This window comes from Mus caroli, chromosome 4 (genome assembly GCF_900094665.2).
Source record: "Mus caroli chromosome 4, CAROLI_EIJ_v1.1, whole genome shotgun sequence".
Classification (NCBI taxonomy): domain Eukaryota; kingdom Metazoa; phylum Chordata; class Mammalia; order Rodentia; family Muridae; genus Mus; species Mus caroli.
The window spans coordinates 118,193,077-118,213,650 of record NC_034573.1 but is presented as its reverse complement, the minus strand read 5'-3'; the positions used below and the strand labels follow the sequence as shown (position 1 = coordinate 118,213,650).

General features: G+C 46.2%; 1 protein-coding gene across 1 annotated transcript in view; it reads right to left on the bottom strand.

The window, feature by feature from the left end:
• The window catches only part of Csmd2 (CUB and Sushi multiple domains 2), a 575,103-nt gene that overhangs the window by 135,455 nt on the left and 419,074 nt on the right, over nucleotides 1-20,574 (bottom strand). Inside the window, exons 23-25 of the mRNA XM_029476560.1 lie at nucleotides 10,129-10,285; nucleotides 8,542-8,733; nucleotides 3,451-3,577 (exon numbers count right to left, since the gene is read on the bottom strand). Coding sequence (XP_029332420.1) covers nucleotides 3,451-3,577; nucleotides 8,542-8,733; nucleotides 10,129-10,285 — 476 coding nt within the window. The remainder of the gene's footprint in view (nucleotides 1-3,450; nucleotides 3,578-8,541; nucleotides 8,734-10,128; nucleotides 10,286-20,574) is intronic.

The window sequence follows — 20,574 nt, the reverse complement described above, 5'->3', positions numbered from 1 at the left end:
TGCGGAAGTGTTTAGAAGTGGTCCCAGATAGTGTCTGCTGCTTACAAAAGAGAAATCCTTTCACCCCCAAGCTGCTGGAAGCAGTAATGGATCGTGAGGTAGAGGATGGGCACAGAGATGCCGTGTGGAAAGCCAGCCTTCCCACAGGGCACCGAGGGTGCAGAAAGCTGATGTATCTGGAGGGAGATTCGAGGTCATGTGTGAACATGTGTTTTCAAAGAATATACCTTAAGGAAATAATTGCATACATGTTCAAAGATTCACATACACAGTGTTCATTGGAGCGGAAATCTGAAACTATTCACTTTATCCACAGGGGAGCAGTTCTGTCAATTATGGCTCAGCACACAATGGGCTTCTCTGCACCCTTCAGCCAGGGGAGTGATTTCTTAATATTGACATAATAAGATCATGACCGTGGTTAAGTGCTAAAACAGAAAAGGCAAGTTGCTAAGGCAGGCAACGAGGTGGACTTGTTTAAGAAACCTCACTTGCTAGACCTGCTCTGTGTACGTGGGCTACACAAGGTTACACAAGATGCCTAAAGGAATTAAAGGTGAAAGGGGGCTGGAGGGTACTTTAGGTGGCGTGTGTGGAGGAGTAACACCACACAGGGAGATGTGGGGACTCTGGACGTTTCCTTTGTGACTTTTGTTACTGTGGCATTTTGAATTTTTTTTTTAAATGGCTCTGTTTTTGTTAAAAAGAAAATGTGGGCACATAGGTGCCTGAGTGTGTGTGCACGGAGGCGGGGGCGGGGGTAGTTTATGGTTCTCTCCTTCCATCATGTGGATCCCAGAATCAAAGTCAGGTCATCAGGCCAAGCCATCCTGTGGCCTCCTATTTTTTTTAATAGAAAAATTGTATAACAATATTCAAGTAGGAAAAAAAAAACCCTCCATGGGACTCAAGCACAAAGAGTCCCTCCAGATTGGTCAGTTATTGTCTCCTTTCACTTAGCGGCTGGTTATTCAAGGGCAGATGAAGTGGAGGGGTGAGGGGTGAGAGGGAAAGGGAGAGGGGCAGAGGGAGGAGGGAGAAGAGAGAAAAGAATGAGGGAGACGGGGAAGTAAACAGGGAAGGAGAAGGGACCAAGGGAAGAGAGAAGGAGAGAGAACAGGGAGATGTGCACACATCTGTGCAATGTGTACAAATGTAGAAGATGATGGAGCTGGGTGGAGACTCAGTGTGGGGAGTGTCCTGTCCCCCATTTTCATGCCCAGCATCTCTCAGGGTGGCTGGAAGACCTTTGTCTCCTCAGCAGTAGCACCTATGGAGGTAACTGTGGCTGTGAGAAGCTTGTCTGAGTGAAGGCTGGTGCTATCTTCACAGTCTTTCTACGTTTTTATTTACTTGTTGTGTAATGTGTGTGCATGTGGCATGCCATGATTGGAGAGGTAGGGAAGTAACTTGGGAATGTTGGGGTACACGGTGTGGAGGTGTGTCTCTATATATTCAGTGGTTAATTCTGAACTGGCAGAGAGTTAAATTGTGTCAGGATCTCGGTCTTGTTATTTCTAGGACCCATCATGGGTCTCACATTTTGTAAATATTTGTTCTTCTTCGCCTGCAATCTAGAATTGTATCTGATTGTCTGTAATAAAGATCCGACGGCTAATATCTGCATAGGAAGTGAAAGATGGAACTTCCCGGGCAGAGAGAGGGATGCTGGGAGATTTGGCCAGTGGACCCAGCGGTGAACATATGGAACCTCAGAGGGCTTCCATAAGCTCTCCAGTGGGCTTTTGAATGTGTCAGCCGAAGAGTGGTTTTCAGAGGAAAGAAAGAGAAGACAGAAGAGATAAAAATCCCAACCACGCTCCCGCAGTGGCATGTGCTGGCTATCGCTGTCCCAGCCTTTCTGTGTGTTTTAGGTATTCTTTCTTGCAGCACCAAACCGGGGAACGAGAAACCATCATTTTTCATATTTACCGAGAGTGAAGTGAGTTGGCAGGAGCACTTACACATCCTCTGAAGTTGGTCCTTTCTTCCTCCTCTCAGTTGCAGCTACCTGGTACAAGTCTCCTCATCCAGCAAACCCTGGCAACAGCCTTCTGCAAGGACTCCCCAACACAGTCTTTCCCTTCAGCCCACTCTCCATAAACCTGCCAGATGTCCAAACTAAGCACCCAGCCCAAGGCACTCTGACATAATAGCCCTTGCTCTGCTGCCCCCAAATCATGGGACTTCTTCTATGCTGGGGATGACCCCCAGGTCCTGCTCCTTCCTGAGGGAGATGGATATGGGGAAAATACCTTGCCTTGCTAGGAAGCTGCTTCCCTGCCTCTGGCCTACCTCCTTGGCTACCTGGCAACTTTCTCACCATCTTTGAGGGCTCAGCTCTGGTGTTAACTTTTCCAGGATACCTTTCTGAGCTTTCTGATCTGCCTTTACATTCCTTTCCCCTTCAACCTGGTTCTGTGCCTGCCTGCCTGCAGGATTCCCTTTTGAACAGGAAGGACAGAGCCTCTATATAGTTAACAGAGTTGTGACATGAGGGAATGAATGAGTGAATGAATGAATGATGCTCCATTCAGGAAGGTCAGGAGAACCCCGGATTTGCATATGCATGCTGCAAACCATGCATATGCATGCTGTAAAGCCACTCATTCTCCAGCATTCATGGCTTGGTCACTAGTTACCAAAGGTCGGTTATAGAGTCATGAACCACACAACTCCCTGTACATCCCAATCCTTCCCTCTCATTCATTCATTGGGCTCTCTTGGCTGTGAGCATCAGGCTTTCTTAGCTGTGAGTGTGCCCATAGGGGCTCATCAGCAACTTAGTTCTCCCAGGCTGTCATCGCAGACAAGTGGTGAGAAACAACATGGAGGTGTTTGTCGGCTGAAGCCCTGGTGGCCCTGAAGGCTGGAATGAAGTGCTCAGCTGTCACTCTGACATGTCAAAGGACCTTGTTAGGGGCCTGAGAGTCTGGTGAGTGCCTGAAAGGTCATTCCAGGAGCACCATCACTTTATGACATTCTAAGTTCCCGTGTGGGCTACTGGCATGTCATGGGATGTAATTCTGAAACGTAGACAGGGTGAGTACTGTGTTTCCTTAATTCTAAGTGAATGGTGCATACTAGGGAATATGAATGTTTATATCTTGTTCAGTAATACATTCACATGTATTATTCCTCTTGAAATACTCCTACTGAAAACCCTACTAGTCACAGCTCTTTCATGGTTCCCTCTTCATCCTTAATCTTCCTTGATGGTGACTTCCTATGAACTCTCTGTACTGCTAATAACCTCGGTGAACCGACTCTGCTCAAGACTTCCTACGGCTCTCCCTTATTCATTAGCATTTAAGGTTCTTTGTAACCAGACCACTCTAATCCCATCTGGCCCTTATCCATATGCAGCCCCTATTCCAGCCAGCCTGCTCTCCCATTCAGCCCCCTTGACAACAAGTGGCAAGTGTTTTTTTGGTAGCTCTGGACACTTACCCAATGGTGCATCCAGCGTCTGCCTCGATGGTCCAGATGCAGTTGAGATTGTGTTCATAGGGAGCCGGGTACCCGGGCGACAGCACCTGCCCTGACACCTCTCCTCTCACTGTCCCTCCACACTCAGCTGAAAGAAATTGCGACAGTATCATGGGGTGGCCTGAGCATCCGGCAGTCACTGAATGACCCCCAGGTCCCTCTAGCCCATTCCAGATGCATAAGCAGAAAAAGCTCTCTAGGCGAGACTGGTACACAGAACTAGAAACAAATTCTTAATACTCAGTAATAAATGACATACAACCCAATTAAAAAGTAGGCAAAAGATTTTAGTAGACATGTATCCAAAGACAATCTACGAATGGCCAGTATGAACTTGAAGAGATGCTTGCCGTAATTTGGAATTGTTATGGAGCTGAGAATCAAAACCACAGTCATTCCCACCAGGATGCCTGTGACTGAAAGGTGAGTGTTGGTAATAAAACATGAATTGTGGGTGAGGCTGTGGGGGAAGGAGAGCCTTCATATTGCTGGTAGACAAATGGACAATGATATAGCCATTTGGGGAAGCAAGCTGGTAGGTAGTTCCTTAAAATTGTTTTATGTAAGTCACCATACGATATAGTAACTCTTCTCTCAGAAGATGTGAGAACATATGTTCACATCAAAGCTTGAATATAAATGTTCTTAGCAGTGTTATTCATAGTAGACAACAAGTGGAGATAACCCAGTGTCCATTAGCTGAAGAAAAGAAATGCGGAATATGGTGTATGTCTCTAACAATATGTCAGCCATCAAAAAAGAATGTAGGGACATGCTAAGGTGTAGATTTGGAAAAGATGGTGCTAAGTGGAAGAGACCAGACACAAAAGACTATATATTATGTAATTCCATTAATACAAAATATCTAGAATAAGAGAAATGGAAGGTGTGTTGTGTTTACCAAGGCTCAGGGGAGTGTGGAGTGACTATTAAAGGGCAGTAGAGTTTGCTTTTGGGGGAGAACTGCTCAAAACTGAGGGGAAATGGTGATAGAGGCCCCAGGGATAAACAAAAGCAACACAATTGTGTACTTTCAATGGGTTCATATACTTGTAAATGAAATAGCCGCCTAGGGGAGGACTAGCTGCCTACTTATGACCAAATTCCTTGGAGCTTCTGGAGGCACAACAGGATGGAGTTGGCACCTGGTCGTGAAGCAAAGGGACCTGAGATAGCTGCCAGGGAACACATAGCTGACTAGACTCAGTCTTTCTCTAGTTCAGGGCCAGTGGAGGAAACACCACCGAACATCTGCCCATCCTGGCACATGTGCCATCTTAGCAAGTGCTGGGACTCGGGAGGAAGAGACCAGGTTCCTCCCTGGTGCAGGACAGAGAGTTAGGGAGGCTGTGGATTCAAATGCACCATGAAGGAGGAGCCAGATCTGGGAAAACACCTGGGTGGTGGCAGGGGAAGCTGGGAAGGGCATGAGGAAGAGACTTACAGTCAGAGGGAAGAGGAGGGGTGTGGTAGTGCAGGCTGGGGATGCGCAGTGGTGGACAACGGGACTAGGGAGCTGGGCAAGCCTGGGGTGTTGAAAGATGATGTATACCAGGCTGCTGTGAACACACTTTGCTGCTGGAAGAAGTGCAGTGTGTATACGTGGGAATGAAGTCTTCTGGCAAAGGTGAGGTAGGAGGACTGTAACAGAAGCTCCGAGGGACACAGAGGATTGAACCTCAAGGCAAGGAAACCAGTGGAGAGACCTGGGCTCTAGAGGCCTCTGAGTGGCTCTCTTAACCCAGGAGCCAATGGCTTCCTCAGCCGCGGCCTCCTCTAGTCAGGTCTACTTCCAAGACCCCATCCCTAAATCTGAGACATTTTCCATGTCATCCCTACTTTGTCTTCCATGCTGGAGTCTGGGCTCGGGCCCTCTCCACCTCTCAGCTGGTACAGTACTATCCGAGGGTCTTCCAAAGTGAGGACCATGCCAGGCTTCTGGAGCAAAGCCTGCACCCTCTGGTTGATCTTCTGTTGGCGTCCCTGACTCGAGAAGGAGCCCTGGTCCCGACAAGTGTGACCAACTAACTCCATAGCCCAGACAGCCTCTGCTTGGACCAACAACATGATAAGAGATGTCCTCTCTATGCCACCTTTGTGACGTCCTCTTCCGCCCAGGTAGAGTGGACACTATAGCTCTTTGTGTCTCCAGCAGCCCAGTGTGAATGAAATGAGCATATCGCAGGTGTATTAGAATAGCGTCTGTCTCCCTTGCCAGACCAGGCTCTTGGAGGCAGAGACTTTGTTGTTGACTGCACATCGAGTGTGTGTTAGGGTGTTGGGCACACAACAGAAGTTTAATAAGTATTTACCGAGTGAATGGATACATGGCTCAGTGAGTAGATTATTGCCTCCCAGGAAAATTACTGTTTCTGAACCAAGGAAGCATGAGGGAAAGCGGAGAGGTTTGAGGCTGAGCTGTTTAGCAAAGGGAGTGATTGGTTAAGCAAGGAGCTAACCGCTGGAGAGGATGGGTCCAAAGTATCAGAGGGGAGACTGACCTTCAACCATCGCTGTGGCTGACCTTCAAGCATCACTCTGACCCTGAGGCTCACCTGGGGCCCCTAAGGAAAGGATGAGAGAGGGACCTACTTCTAGCAAGTGTTCAGGGCACTAGCCCTTCTGTTTTAGCTTCCCCATTGAGCCTCCATTCTATGCTGCTGCTGCTGCTGCTGCTTCTGGGGTGGGTAGTTCCAGCTTGCTTGAAAGGCAAGAGGTAAATGAGCCTGTGGAGGGGAGGAGGGGGAGGGGCAATCTGCCTGGGTGCAGGAAGCTGGGAGAGAGGGAGGCCGTCAGTCATGACCTTGGCTTCCGCCTTAGGGTGGGCGTTTGGAGACAGCAGCCCTGGGGAGAGCTCCTTCCTTCTCAATGGGGTTAGGGCTAGCAGGAGGGCAGGGGGCTGGAGTAGACCAGCCTGCAGCATTCACTAGCAGCGACTCCTTGAGGTTCCACTTTTCCTGGTCTTCCCTTTTCTCCCCATCCTGGAACCTTGGCTGTCAGGCTTGGTCTGTGGATTCTCCTTATCAACGAAGGAAACACTTGAATATTTAAAGCTGGGGCAGTCACTTCAGTAGCCCATTCTACCCTTAGCATGGTGTGCATAAACACACACACACACACACACACACACATGCACGCACCACCTCACTTTTCTAATTGCATTGGGGCCTGTGGATGTCTCACTGAAGAACACTTTCAAGGCTTAAGGCCCAAAGTATAGTCTTCCCAGCCCTGTTTGCCTGGGTCCTCTAAATCCAATATAACTGACATATTGGCCAGTAGCGGGGTCTGACAGGGAATCCTTTCTGCAAAGCAAACAGTTACCTTATGGGAGCCACTGCCTCTCATTTGTTTTTGCTTGCTTTGATTTGCTTGCCTTGTGGTACCGCACTGCTGTCTGTTTATGCATGTGTGTCCCTGGCTGGCCTGAGTGCTCATCACTGAATTCTAAGCACCTATGTAGGGCCTTGAACATGAAGAAAGATGGAAATAAAAAGAGGAATAGTCACAGATGGTAAAATCCTAGTGCTGTATTGCCACTGTCGGCAATGGGGACAGGAAGGTCTTTGGGGCCAGCAAAGACCAATTGGCCAACCCCTGGTCTTTTCCAGTGAGAGACCCTGCCTGAATACCCCCAAAACCCAAGTAGATGACTCCTAAGGAAAGACACTGAGGCTGACCTCTGGTTTCATACACACACATGCATGCCTATCTATGTGTGCACATGCACACATACACGCACACGCATATGCACACACACATGAATGAAAGAAAAGAGGGCAGAGATAAGTCTACTGCCTGTTTCAACCTCAGTAACACAGGAAGACCAAAGGTCTGTTTATGGGCTGCCACTGTCTACTTTCTGGGTTGAAATTCTTTGTCCTGACCTTCTGTGTGTCATGTGGGGACCCAATGACAATGTAGTTATCCAGGGGAACAGGACCAGCCATGGTCACCAAGGTTTCTCACCATGCTGTTTATCCAGCTGGCCCCGTATGTGCTCCAGCTAGACCATCTGCCTACTCACCTAACCCTCCCAATGGTGAGATCTTCTCTACCCTCCCAAGTCTCAGTGGAACTATTAATCCCAGTTCACAGCTCCCTGTTTGTTGAAAGACTCAGATCAGAGCTCTGTGGCTGGGACTCTTCCTAACAACAATCCATCTGTGCCCCTGCTATCTTTGGTAGATCATGGGTTTTCCAGATCAAGTCTGTCCCTATGGACTTTCTTTTTCTCCCTCTTATTTCTCTGCTTCCACATACCCTGACACTTGCCTGCCTCTTTCTAGCACGTGTGGTTTGGTAGGCATTCATGGTTTCCCCCAGTGTCTCCTTCCTACTCATCACATCCACCTGTGTTGCACAAGTGCATTGTGGGTGTTGGGCACAAGAAGCCTGACTGGTGAGATCTGGGTTGGGGGAAACAGGATGAGTAGGGCTATAAAATTCAGAGCAGCAGGGACGTGAAGGTCAGACAAACAGAATGGTAGCAGTCGGCTTATTTTTCCATTTGGCCTTGGACCACTGCCTCTGGTCTTGTGACACAAGCACAAAGTCTCTTGGCGGGGCAGGGAAGGGAAGGTGCATGCTAACACCACTGTCTTCTCTAAGCAAAAGATCAGATCTAGCTCATTGCCTTCGTCTTCCAGAATTTTGCTAAAAGAGGGAACACAGATTCATTTTACTTATAGGGAAACTGAGACCTGGAGCGAACTGGAGGCTCATTTGAGTCTTGGTGTGGCAGGAGCCCTGAAGTCACCTCTTCATTTGGACAGAGACTCTCTACCACTTCTCCATTGCCTGTGCTGCTACTCTGGGGACCATGACTTGGCTCGGGCCCCACAGTCTGCATGTGTGTGACAGTGGTGTGGATTGCACTGCCTGTGTACTGAGGTGTGAACTGGAGGAGATGGTCAAGCCACAGTGCTCACTAACAGGCAGAGTCGTTCCTGGCTGACGGCCCCGGGCCCTAGATGCCCTCCTTGAAGCCAGGGCTGGAGCTCAGGTTAGGGAAGAATCAAGGAGTTCCTTGCAAATCAAGAGGCTTCGTACCAACACAGGTTGGCAGCGGTCGGTCCCACGTCCTGCGTTCACCACTCAGACACATCAGTTCCTCGCTGCCCCGAAGACTGTAGCCAGGGTCACAGCTGAAGGTCACCGAGCTCCCTGCAAAATGACCTCCATCGTGAACCTTGTAGCCGAACTGTGGGGTCCCTGGGTCCTCACATCGGATGAGCTCGAAACCTGGGGAAGACAGAAGAACAGTAACCATGGTAACAGAGCCAAGTTGCTTCTCTCCTCCCCCCAGTTTCTGTCCAGAGGTTCCCCCTGGCCACCACTGTGGGTGTGCCAGCCTCAGGCTCCTGACCCAGCCCTATTGCCATTCTCTGTGGAGGGAGTATTTCTCGGCTGCTTTATGCAAATAAAATGCAGATTTTAATAGTGGGCATGCTTGGGGCTGGATTTTCTCTTTCTTTGCTTGACAGTGTAGCATCTAGTGAGTAGGATCTGTGGCTTCCGTTCTGCTCGCTGGGACTCTGCAAGGAGACTCAGCAGCACAAGGAACATCACCATGCAAGCAGCTGCATTGAATGGGCTGTAGGAGGAGGGGTTCCCATGAGCTCCCACTTTACTCCGTGGGACTCCTCAGACCTTGCCCCTCGTTTGTTATTCATAGGGGTCTTGCAGGTGGGTGTAATTATGGGCGCTCTGCAATTGAGAGCCTTGACTTGGGAAGGTTAACTAAATTGTTTGAGAGTCACACCGTTTTCAGTTAATAGAAACGGAATTCAAATGTGACTCTAGTTAATCCGGTTACACGGAGCCACTTCTAAAACAGGGAAAGACATCTTGGCACCCAGGTGAGGGAAATCCAGAGGTGGCCCATTGGGCTACCAGAGTCACTATAACTCAAGTTGCCAATCTCAAGTAGTGAACAGCCCACTGTCTCTCACACTCACATAATGGTGAAGTTATTGTCACAGCTGTAGAACAATTTTTGTCATCTCAAGAAATTTTATATGCATTTTCCCCTCACTACCGCAGCCAACGTCCCTTCTGTCTCTATGTATCTGCTCTGTGAAGTTCTTAAAATGTGTGGCCTTTATGTCTAGTTTGTTTTGCCCCAGCTCATGTTTAAAACAGTGGCTTTCACCCTTCCTACTGCTGTAACCCAGCAGGACAGCTAATCTTGTTGTGGTGACCCCAACCATAAAATTATCTTCATTGCTACTTCATGTAGTTTTGCTATGAATCATAGCTATGAATCATAATATCTGATATGCAGGATAACTGCATATCAGATACTGCTATGAATCATAATATCTGATATCCAGGATAACTGATATGTGATCCCCCTGCAAAAGGGTCATTTCACCCCTAAAGGGGTCGAGAATTACAGGCTGAGAAGCACTGTTTTAAAGTTTCATATATGTTAAAGCATGACTCGCTTCTTCCTTTTGGTTGCCAAATACTACTCCGTTGTATGGACATACCACATTTTCTATCTCCACTTGTTAGTTACTAATTGCCCGACAGACATAAGTGTGCATTCTTTATTTCTACTGGGCAAACAAGTTCATTCGAATAAAATGAAAAAAGTCTGACATCACAGTCTATCCAGACCCAAGAGAGACTTACTAGAGAACTGAAGTTCAAAGCCTTTGCTGGTGTTTTCTGCATCTGTGATGAAGTCAAGCCACAAGCTGCTAGACGTGCTGTTCAAAGTCACCCCCAACATCTCAGAGCGGCTGAAGACCCCCAGCAAACGGGCGGAGTTGTTAGTGCCGTCATAGACCTGGAGAGCAGAGACCCCAATCCAAGCACATCAGAGTTGCCTATTTCAAAGCAGGTCTTCTCACCCTGCGGCCCATGTTTCCCGTGTGTGGCCGCTTTAACAGCTGCTAGAGTGGCAGGTAGCCATCAGATGCTGGAACCGTAGCAAAGTGAAGCCAGCCCCTGAGTTAGCTGCCTCTTTCCCTCGCTGTTAGTGTTGGGCCCAGTGTGTCTCTAGTCTCTGGGAGCCAGTTGCTACTCTAACCATCCTGTGGCAATCTGCTTGTTTCCTCATTGCTCAGATGCCACTGGCCCACTCTTCAGCAGCCTTGGGAAGCCAGGCTGGGGCTGCTTGATTTCCCCCAAGCCATCTGTTTCTGTAGACAGCTAGGCTGTGTGCATCACTCAATATAAACTCTTGCCCTTCCAGTAGATGACACAGATATTGTTCTGGTTGCCTGTGGCAGTGTTTTGCCTTGACCATTCTACTGGGCATGATCACTAGGGTGCAAACAGGATATAGTTTAAAAAATGACCACCATGTTATGGTGACCTGCCTTTCCCCAGGGCCAGCCTCTGCCCCTTCCTGGCATAATGAGAGATCCAGCCAGAGCCTGCTGGGTTTGCCAATAGGGGAATAGTGCTGGCATCTGGCTTCCCTCATTCCCATCTGTCCCCTGAACTTCGGAGTACCAGCAAAGGCAGCAATCATCAGAATAATGAACTGGCTCCCCAGGTCTCGAGGTGGCTGCTCTTTTCTAGATAGTTGTACAAATAACAACAGAAGTTGTGATTGAGTGAGAGACCCCTGGCGCTTTGGTAAATATCAAAGATGGGATCTATGGGTGGGAGATGAATGTTTGTGCACGGCACACAACGTGGTGCCAGCTGCCAGCAAATTGGAGCAATATTTCTGCCCTTCCATCTCAGAAGCCAAGCCATCCTTCCTGCTAACAACAGCTCTGTGCACTGCAGAGTTTTGTGGAGGCTCTTAGAACCCAATCCCTTTCCCGACTATTCTATTCTAAGAATTCTGGGCTTCCATTCCATTCTGAGACGACACCACTTCAAGCAGCTGAGACCACTGCTGTGTCCAAATTGTTATAAAAACATCATTTAAAAAGTGTGTGTGTGTGTGTGTGTGTACGCCAGAGACTTGGTGTAAGTCTCACATTCTACCTTATAAGATGCAGGATTTCTTGCTTGCTCAGGCTAACTCTTGTTTGCTACTGCACACACCAAACTAGATGGCCCAGGAGCTTTCAGAATTCTGTCTCCACCTCCCATCTTGCCGGATTACAGATATACACTACCATATCCATCTTTTATACAGGATCAAAGGATCCGAACTCAGATCTTCATGCTTGCATGACAAACTCTTTACCCTCTGAGCTATCTTCAGTGCCATTAAAACATGTTTTTTAACCCATGAAAACATCTTTTGGAATCAAAGCATCATCTTACGTAACCAGATACATGGTGCTTCTTAGCGGAGAAGGAGAACAGACCACTGAATGTAGGGTTGCTGTACCCAGGAATATCAAACCGGGTCAAATTGAGTCTTTGTATCCCATTTCCACCTAACAGGGAAAAACAAGGCCAGATGCTCAGCTTAAAAAATAAAAATACACCAGGCAGGTGGAGCTCAGAATTGGGATACAGAAAATGCTCCGGGACAAGCAGATGCATCCTTTGACAAAGAAAGTAGGGGAGGAAAGGGAAGCAAGACAGGAAAAGCTACAGGTTAACAAACAGTCGACAGCAAATCCAGCAGGCAGATTTTATGTGGAGCCTGGCTCAAATAAACTGTAAATCCAAACTTATACGATGGCATTTATGAGATAATTTGGAGATCTCAACATTCCCTGAATGTATGGTGGTGTTAAGAAATTATTGTTAATTAATAAGTGTAACAGGTGTAGGATTTTTCCCCTCCTTAATCTCAAAACATAATTTGTTCTAATCCATTAAGGACCAAAAGGTTATTTGTATCATTGCGATAAAATATTCACTGCAGAAAAATGGATAAAACAGAAAAGCAGGAAGGAAAGAAAACAACAGTTTTCAAGCCTGTGGTGTTCCTGTGGAGATCATCCCAGGTGTACTGGCTAGTTTTGTGTCAACTTGACACAGCTGGAGTTATCACAGAGAAAGGAGCTTCAGTTGAGGAAATGCCTCCATGAGATCCAACTGTAAGGCATTTTCTCAATTAGTGATCAAGGGGGAAAGGCCCCTCGTGGGGGGGATTAGGCCTGGTAGTCTTGGGTTCTATAAGAGAGCAGGCTGAGCAAGCCAGAGAAAGCAAGCCAGTAAAGAACATCCCTCCATGGCCTCTGCATCAGCTCCTGCTCCCCGACCTGCTTGAGTTTCAATCCTGACTTCTTTCAGTGATGAACAGCAATGTGGAAATGTAAGCCAAATAAACCCTTTCCTCCCCAACTTGCTTCTTGGTCATGATGCTTGTGCAGGAATAGAAACCCTGACTAAGACACCAGGTTTGTGTGTTCTTTGCAGTGTGTGTGTGTGTGTACAGTGTGCTCGCGTGCACACACACCTGTGCGCACACACTCATGCAAAAAGAGGATCTAAGAAGATGGCTCTGTAGGCAAAGTGCTAAAAAGTGCTTTAGCCCTGAGAGCCAGGATTCAGACGTGAGCTACCATGCCAGGCTTCAAAACCTTGCTTGTAAAGAATCGTCTCTCGTCCGTGTGTAGCCCACCTCTCCTGCACAGGTAACTGCATTAGTTCAAACACACAGATTTGCTTGGGAACTTTCTCTTCAATTGCCTACTGGATCTACTAGTGGGATCTACTAGTAGATCCAGTGTGTCATTTCTGTGCTCTGCCCACACCAATTTAGTAATGTGGTGGTGGTGGCATGTGCCTCTAACCCCAGTTCTAGGGAGGCACACAGGGTTCCCAGGTCTAAACGGGTAAGCTCCTGGATCAATGAGAGATGAAGGGACTGAGACACTGGCCTCTGGTTCCCATATACATGAGCATACATATGAATATGTCCATGCACACAAACGAGATCATCCTATAAATGCACATGGCAGTCAGCTCCTCGGCTTGATACAGTGCATATCATTTTCAATTCCTTAAATATTTTTCCCCAGATTTTAAATAGCTGTAGGGATTTCCAGCACAAAACTAACACCATCTACGACAACGATCGCTTACTAAGCAACTTTCAGAGTACTCGCTGAAGCAGGTAAGGGACTCTTACAAACACCATCAATAAGAAAGCCAGTGTTCTCCTACACTGTTTTTATCCTAAATCCATTCAGAGTTTATTTTGCATATCCTGCAAGATCCTACCTTTCTCCCTGGCCCATTAGCTATTCAACAGACCCCTGGGGAGGGGGATGTTTACTTGTTTTTGTTTTGAAGACAGCCTTATAATGTAGTTTTGGATAGCCTAGAACTTGTTATGTGTACAGCAAGCTGGCCTTAAACTCAGACATCTGTCTTCGCTGCCTTTTAGGGATTAAAGGTGTGTACCACCATTCCAGGCTTCCAAACCCTGTTTGCCACATATCCCACCCACCACCAATTAAAAGCCTATCTCTGTTGCACATATAATTCCAGTATGATTCCATGAGATGAGAGTTGTTTGTGAATTTTCTCCTTTGTTGCATTTCTGTCCTGTGTTCTGTCTGTCCTGTCTCAGGTACGGTAGCCTTAGCATACTGTTAAGTATGTAGTAGAATCGTCTCCTTTAGAAAGGCCCTCTCTCATATTTACTCTCCTAGGTATGCTGAAGGGTTTTCCAAATTAAAAAAGAAAACAACGTCCCTTCAAAGAAGAGCTCTGTATCATTCGGACTGTGTTATATGAAATGGGCTGATTTGAGACAATGAGGCTCCGATGTAACATTAATTCTTCTGACACATGGCTTCATCTCACCAAGTTGTCTAGGGGTCATAGAATGATTTTCTGCTTCTTCATGGGTGGCTTTATATTTTCCTCTGTATGGGAAGTAGATCTTAAAAAATATGATTTATGATCTATACATATATACATATATATATATGCACACACACACATATATATGTTGGATATATATATCCAACAGGCTAGTAGATCCAACAAGTAGGCCATATATATATATATGTATATATATATATATATATATATATATATATATATATGTGTGTGTGTGTGTGTGTGTGTGTATAGTTCTGACAGGCTACCATTTAATGGGCCAGTATCGGCATATAGGAGAGATGGGAACATCATCATCCTGAGAATCCAAGACGGTCTCTGCGCATGGCGCTCACCTCCCTAGGTGCAGAACTTTCCACACAGGATAACCCACGTGAGCAGCATTTCTGTGGACATTCCTGCATGTCTGCATAAAAATGTGATCTTCAGTTCCTCCAGGACAAGGAAGCTGGCATCAGGGCAGTCCCCACCTTCCATCAGGCTGGATCTCACTAGACTGTTCTCCAAAGAGGGAGGCTGCCCACCCTCACCTCGCACTAGCTTCAACCAGCCGTTCCCCTGGCTTCCTATCCATGCCAACACTCAGTGTTCTCGGGTGCTAGGCTCTTTTCTGGTTTGATGGATGTGGGACAGCATCACATTTTCATTTAATTGTCCCGGTTCACCTCCCTGATTGCGCAGGGCCGACGATATGTTCACCAATGATTCTGCCTTCCTCCTGGGACTTCCAGTTCGCATCCCCTGTTCATGGCATTTTCCCAATTTATTACAGTTCTGTCGTTTTTATTTTTAAATCAAGTTTTACAATTTTCTTGTAAAGATTATCCACGTGTTGCAGGACCAATCTCTAGATGGTTTCCAGTTTTTGCCTCCATAACAAATGAGAATTTTATTTTCCTGATTATGCTTTTTAATTGGTTACAGAAACACCAGCTGCTTTGTTGAAATTGTCTTATTGGTTCTGATAGCTTATTAGTTGAATCATGTGTGTCTTCTAAATAAACGAGACAATTTTCTACTCTCCTTTCTAATTTTTATAGCTTCCTTTGTTGTGTCTGGGTCTAGCTGTAATGGCTTGGATCAGCAGCAGAACGCTGAGAATCGCTGCCAGGATCACAGTCACTGCCTCTCGGCAGCCTAGGAACCTACAGGAAAACTGCCCATCAAACCTGGCGCTCAGTGGGGTGTTTAGGAGGGCCTTTCTGCTGTCCTCCTGAGAAGGTCCAAGTCCCAGTCTGTGTTTTTAGAATATTTTAAGAATCCTGACTGGGGACTGGCTTCCATCTAAGGGTATTTTGGGCTATATTAACAGGATCCTCCCTCCCTCCTCTCCCCCTTTTTTTCTAACCCATTCCTAAGATATTAGACAGAAGCACAAGAAAGTCTCAGTGTTTCCAGGGCTTAGATCTAGACAGTGGCAGCCTCACGCAGGGAATCTAAACAATAACATCATGATTCTTTCTATGGGGTTGACACGGCTTCACAGCCTGGCATCCTGCCTGCTTCCGCTATCTTTGTATTGCTATGCTGGCTGGATTCAATCTGATTTTGTCTAGGGGGTTTCAGATCAATGATCATAAATAAGACTAGACTAATAGGGCCATGCTTCTGGTTTTGTTCTTTAATTTTTAGCTTTTGCACTATAAATTGACAGGCTATATCCGTGTGGAATATGGAGTGATGCTGTGATTTATGAATGAAAGGTAAAAAAGTAAATGAAGCTAATTACATATCCATCACCTCACTGCACTCTCTCTCTTTCTCTCTCTCTCTCTCTCCCCCCCTCTCGTGTGTGTGTGTGTGTGTGTGTGTGTGTGTGTGTTGTCTTTTTTAAGTCTTCTCTATTTTTCTCCTTTCTTTCCTTGGAGACATAGTCTTGCTACGTAGACCAGGCTGGTCTTAAACTCACCTCCTGAGTGCTGGGATTAAGTGTGTGCCACCACACCCAGCTCTAACTTCTACTTTCTTTCCTTTTTAATCTGTTTTTTCTTCCTTCTTTTCTTTCCTCCCTCCCTTCTTTCTTTCGGACTGAGGTTCTCATTGTACCAGAGTTCACCAACGTGGCTAGGTGGGCTGGCGAGCAGGCACCAGGGGCTCCCTCTTCCAGCGTAGCACTCTGCAGACATGCACCAGGGTGATAGAGCCTGGCTTTCATGTGGGCTCTGGGGATCTGAACTCAGGTCCTCGTGCTTGTGCGGCAGGCACTTTGCTGAATGAGTCGTCGCTCCATCCCTGCCGCTCATTCCTTATCATGAGATTGTGGGATATGCAATCTGTTACATGGACTCTCCCATCCCTTTGTGTGATAGATTCCCAAAGCAAAGCCCTAGTCCTCTCCCCAGGTAGGGCTCTGCACCTTGTGACCATCCCTGTCTCCTTACTGCCCCCTTCCTCTGGCCTCTGTGAACTTCCTTTCCTCTCATTAACACCCATGCTTTCACTTTGTCCCATTTATATCCGGAGGTCCATCTTTTTTTTTTTTTTTTNTTTTTTTCTGGAGCAGCTTGAATACTGTAGGGATTAGGCCTGTAAACTAGGCCTGGCCTGGAGCTTTGGGGAGATGATGTAAGGAGTTTTAATTTGTTAAAAATGGTTTCTGGTTTATTTGGGTTCATTTGTTCTTTCTCTCTTTTCCTTCCTTCCTTCCTGCTTTCTTTCTTTCTTTCTTTCTTTCTTTCTTTCTTTCTTTCTTTCTTTTTTTCTTTCTTTCTCTCCCTCTCTCTCTCTTTCTTTCTTCTCCTTCTCTCTCTACTCCTCCTCTTTCTTAGTAGCAGTATTTTTTTTTTTTTGAGACAGTGATTCTCTCTGCAGCCCTAGCTAATTTGGACTCACACTGTACTCCAGGATGGCCTCAGACTCACAGAGATCCACCTGCCTCTGCCTCCTGAGTTCTGGAATCAAAGGCATATAACGCCACCACCCAGTAGTTCTCACTTTCCAATAGTAGTGCTTTTAAAATCTTCTAATGATGTGGTCACGTGTGTCTCAGTGTGGGTATGTGCACGTGAGTGCAGTGCCAGCAGAGGCCAGAAGGGGGTGCTGGATCTCTTGTAGCTGAAGGTATAAACAGTTTTGAACTGTAAGTCATGTGTGCTTGGAGCTCAGCTTGGGTCCGGTAGAAGATCAGCAGAGACTCTTGACTGCTGAGCCATCCCCTCAGTCCCACACATTAGCATTTGCTAATCTACCAAACACCTGTTTCCATTGCTTTTGCTTTCTGATTTCTTGGTTCACAGCTGTTCCTAGTTTCTTATTACCATAATCCAGACCACATCTATATTTATATCCTCTTCCCTCCCGTATTACACATCCATCACTCCCCTTTGTGATCAGACCTGCAAGGTTTATTTTATTAGTCACTTTAAAAAAGAAGAGTTAATTTTGCTGACAATGCCACTGCTAGTAGGTTTTTTCCTAGTAATTTCCTTATTTGCTTTTATGGATTGATTGGTTGATTGATTGAGATGAGATCTCAGTCAGGTAGCTCATGTTGGCCTGGAGCTCACTGAGTAGCTGAGGCCATGAACTCGTGACATTCTTCCTACTCAGTTCCCAGGAACTTGAATCACCATGCCCAGTTCCTCCTCTTCTTTAGAAACCATCTTTTCCTAGACTGGGTGTATGTCCCTGCCATCCCAGCATATGGAGGCTGAGGCAAAAGAATGTAGAGTTTGGAGTTTGGGGGCTACACCTGGAGATGCTCCAAAACACGCAAGTAAATAGACAAACAGGTATCTGTCTTTCCTCATCTCTCTTTGAATTCATTTTGTCATGTTAATCAAGTCACTAAGCCCTTGTTTATCTTTCAAGTGGGTAACATATCAGAGACTCACAGAGGCATATTAAAGTTTTTCACAGAAATTCCTGCAATGAATGCAACATATATATATATATAAATATATATATATTTATATATATATATGTGTGTGTGTGTGTGTGTGTAACATTTCTAGTAGTCATGTTACTTGGCACATCAAATTTTATTATAGATTGATTGAACATTTCATTAATACAAAAGAATCCCATTCTTCATTTCCTCTGAGATGTGGAGATGTCCTCATGAGCGTCCTGTAATGAGCTGATTTCATTTGTCAGTGTTACCACCCCCCTTCATTGTCTCTGTTCGGTGTTTTAATTGGATGATCATGTTTTTCATCTCCATGCAATCTTTCCTCATCTGAGAAAGCTCTGTTTTCATTATTGCCTATTTTGTGCCATAAATACAATATTCTCTCAACTCCTGTGAAGAATACCAATTAGGAGCTCTTAAAGTATGTTTCTGTTCTTTGTGGCAAACTGAGGGGCAATTAGCTCTGATCCCTCAGACAGGTCCCCTACTCATCTGCTGATTATTCACACATACTTGGTTAATTTCCTTGTTGGCACATCATTGCAGAGGGACAATGGAAATGGGAGAATAAAACCCCACCTAGATTTTAAGGGGGAGCACAGGAGCTGAGCTAAAGCTGCCCCAGTACACAGAAGCATTTCCAGTGGTGGAGTGTTGGGGCTGTTGGCATCCCTTTCTCTACTGAACCAGAAAGCTCTTGATCATCTTTCCCTAGAGTGTCAACAGAAGCCAAAGAGAGGCAAGATGTCATACAAGGATAGAATTGGGGGCTCTGTTGTCTCTCAAACCTAATGCTTAAGCTGAAGGCTGAGGAGAACTGACATCTTGTCCCCCCAAATGGCTTTACCCTCTTCTGAGCATGGATGTTCCTTTAGGCTTTTTAAAAATGTGTATGTATGCAGGTGTGGGTGGGAGTGTAAGGGTGTGGGTGCATGTGGGTGTGAATGTGTGTGTAGGCCAGAGGTCAGCCTTGGATATCATTCCTTAGGAGCCATGCACCTTGCTTTCTAGTATTTCTCTTTGGGCAATGGAACTCACTGATGGCTCATATCAGGCTAAGATGGCTGGCCAGAGAGTCCCAGGATCCTCTTGCCTCCACTTCGCCTGTGCTGGTTTAGCAAGTCCATGGCCCCATGCCTGTTTTTTTTTTTTTTTTTTTTGCATGAGTATTGGGGTTCAAATTCAGGTCCTCATGCTTGTATGGGAATACTTGAACCACTGTGCCATCTCTCCAGCCCACTCTTGGGATCTAGAATACTTAGTTCACAAGTTGGGAGTCACTAGGGGATACCCTTTGCCATGTCACAGTGAGGCAAGGAAACCCTCTTCAGATGCAGCACCATGCTCCTGGGCTTCCAGCCTGGAGAACTGAGAACCAGATACGTCTTTATCTTTAATACATTAAAAAAAGCTTTTAAGTTGTCTATGAAAGGCACCTTCACCTGCTTCTCAGGGCTGAGACCACCTCCCTTCACTTCCCTTTAGCTAGTCTAATGGGAAGGTGTAGTCTGTAATTATGCATATGTGCTTTCTTTGTCATCTTGAGCTGGGAGTTGTCCTTCTGGACTACCTTACTTTAAGGTCCTTCCTATCTCACTCATATCGGGGTGGCAGGAAGATCAACTGCAGGAATCATATAAAAAGAGTGAGGTGGCAACAGAAAACAAACGAGAATGGGTGGTGGTCTAGCCTAAATTTCAGAGAAATTTTAGCTTTTAGGGTAATGACCAGGTCACAAGTTCCATATGCAGGAGAACATGCCAAGTCAGAAATACAAGCCTTCAGGTTTGGGAGATCAGTCAAGTGCATGAAATCCATTGGTATTATCTTGGGAGACATATAAAGTGTGAAGAAGGTGACAGATTCTCATGTCTGTTCAGGGCTGCACCTGTCAATGCTGGAGGCACAGGTAAGGAACATACAAGCAGCATGGAAGGTGAGACAGTTGCACCAAGGCAAGGGGAAGAGGTTGTTAAGGGCAACTCTCATGCTTTGGGCTCCTTGCATACCCATGTTGAGGTCGACCAGATGGCAGGCATGGCACTCCTGCTGACTGTGATTGCAGGGCAGCTCTGAGTCCCACTTGGGAAGCTATGACTGCCAGTTTCTTTGAGTTCTAAAACAGTTTTGTTATATATTGATGTCCTGAGTTCTTTCTAAGAGGTTCGAGAGTCCTGAGGGTTGTGGGAAGAGCTAGGACAGGAAAGGGACAAACAATGTCAACCCAGGTTCTTTGCTTTCTCGTTTCTATAAGTTTGCTCTAGAGCAGTGGTTCTCAACCATCCCAGTGATTTGGTCCTTTAATACAGTTCCTCATGTTGTGCTGACCCCAAAGCATAAAATCATTTCTGTTGCTACTTCATAACTGTACTTTTGCCACTGCTATAAATTGTAATGTAAATTATCTGATATGCAGGATATCTGATATGTCACCCCCAGGTAGAGAGCCACTGCTCTAGAGGGTTCAATAATTTTAGGGAAGTGTGTGTGTGTGTGTGTGTGTGTGTGTGTGT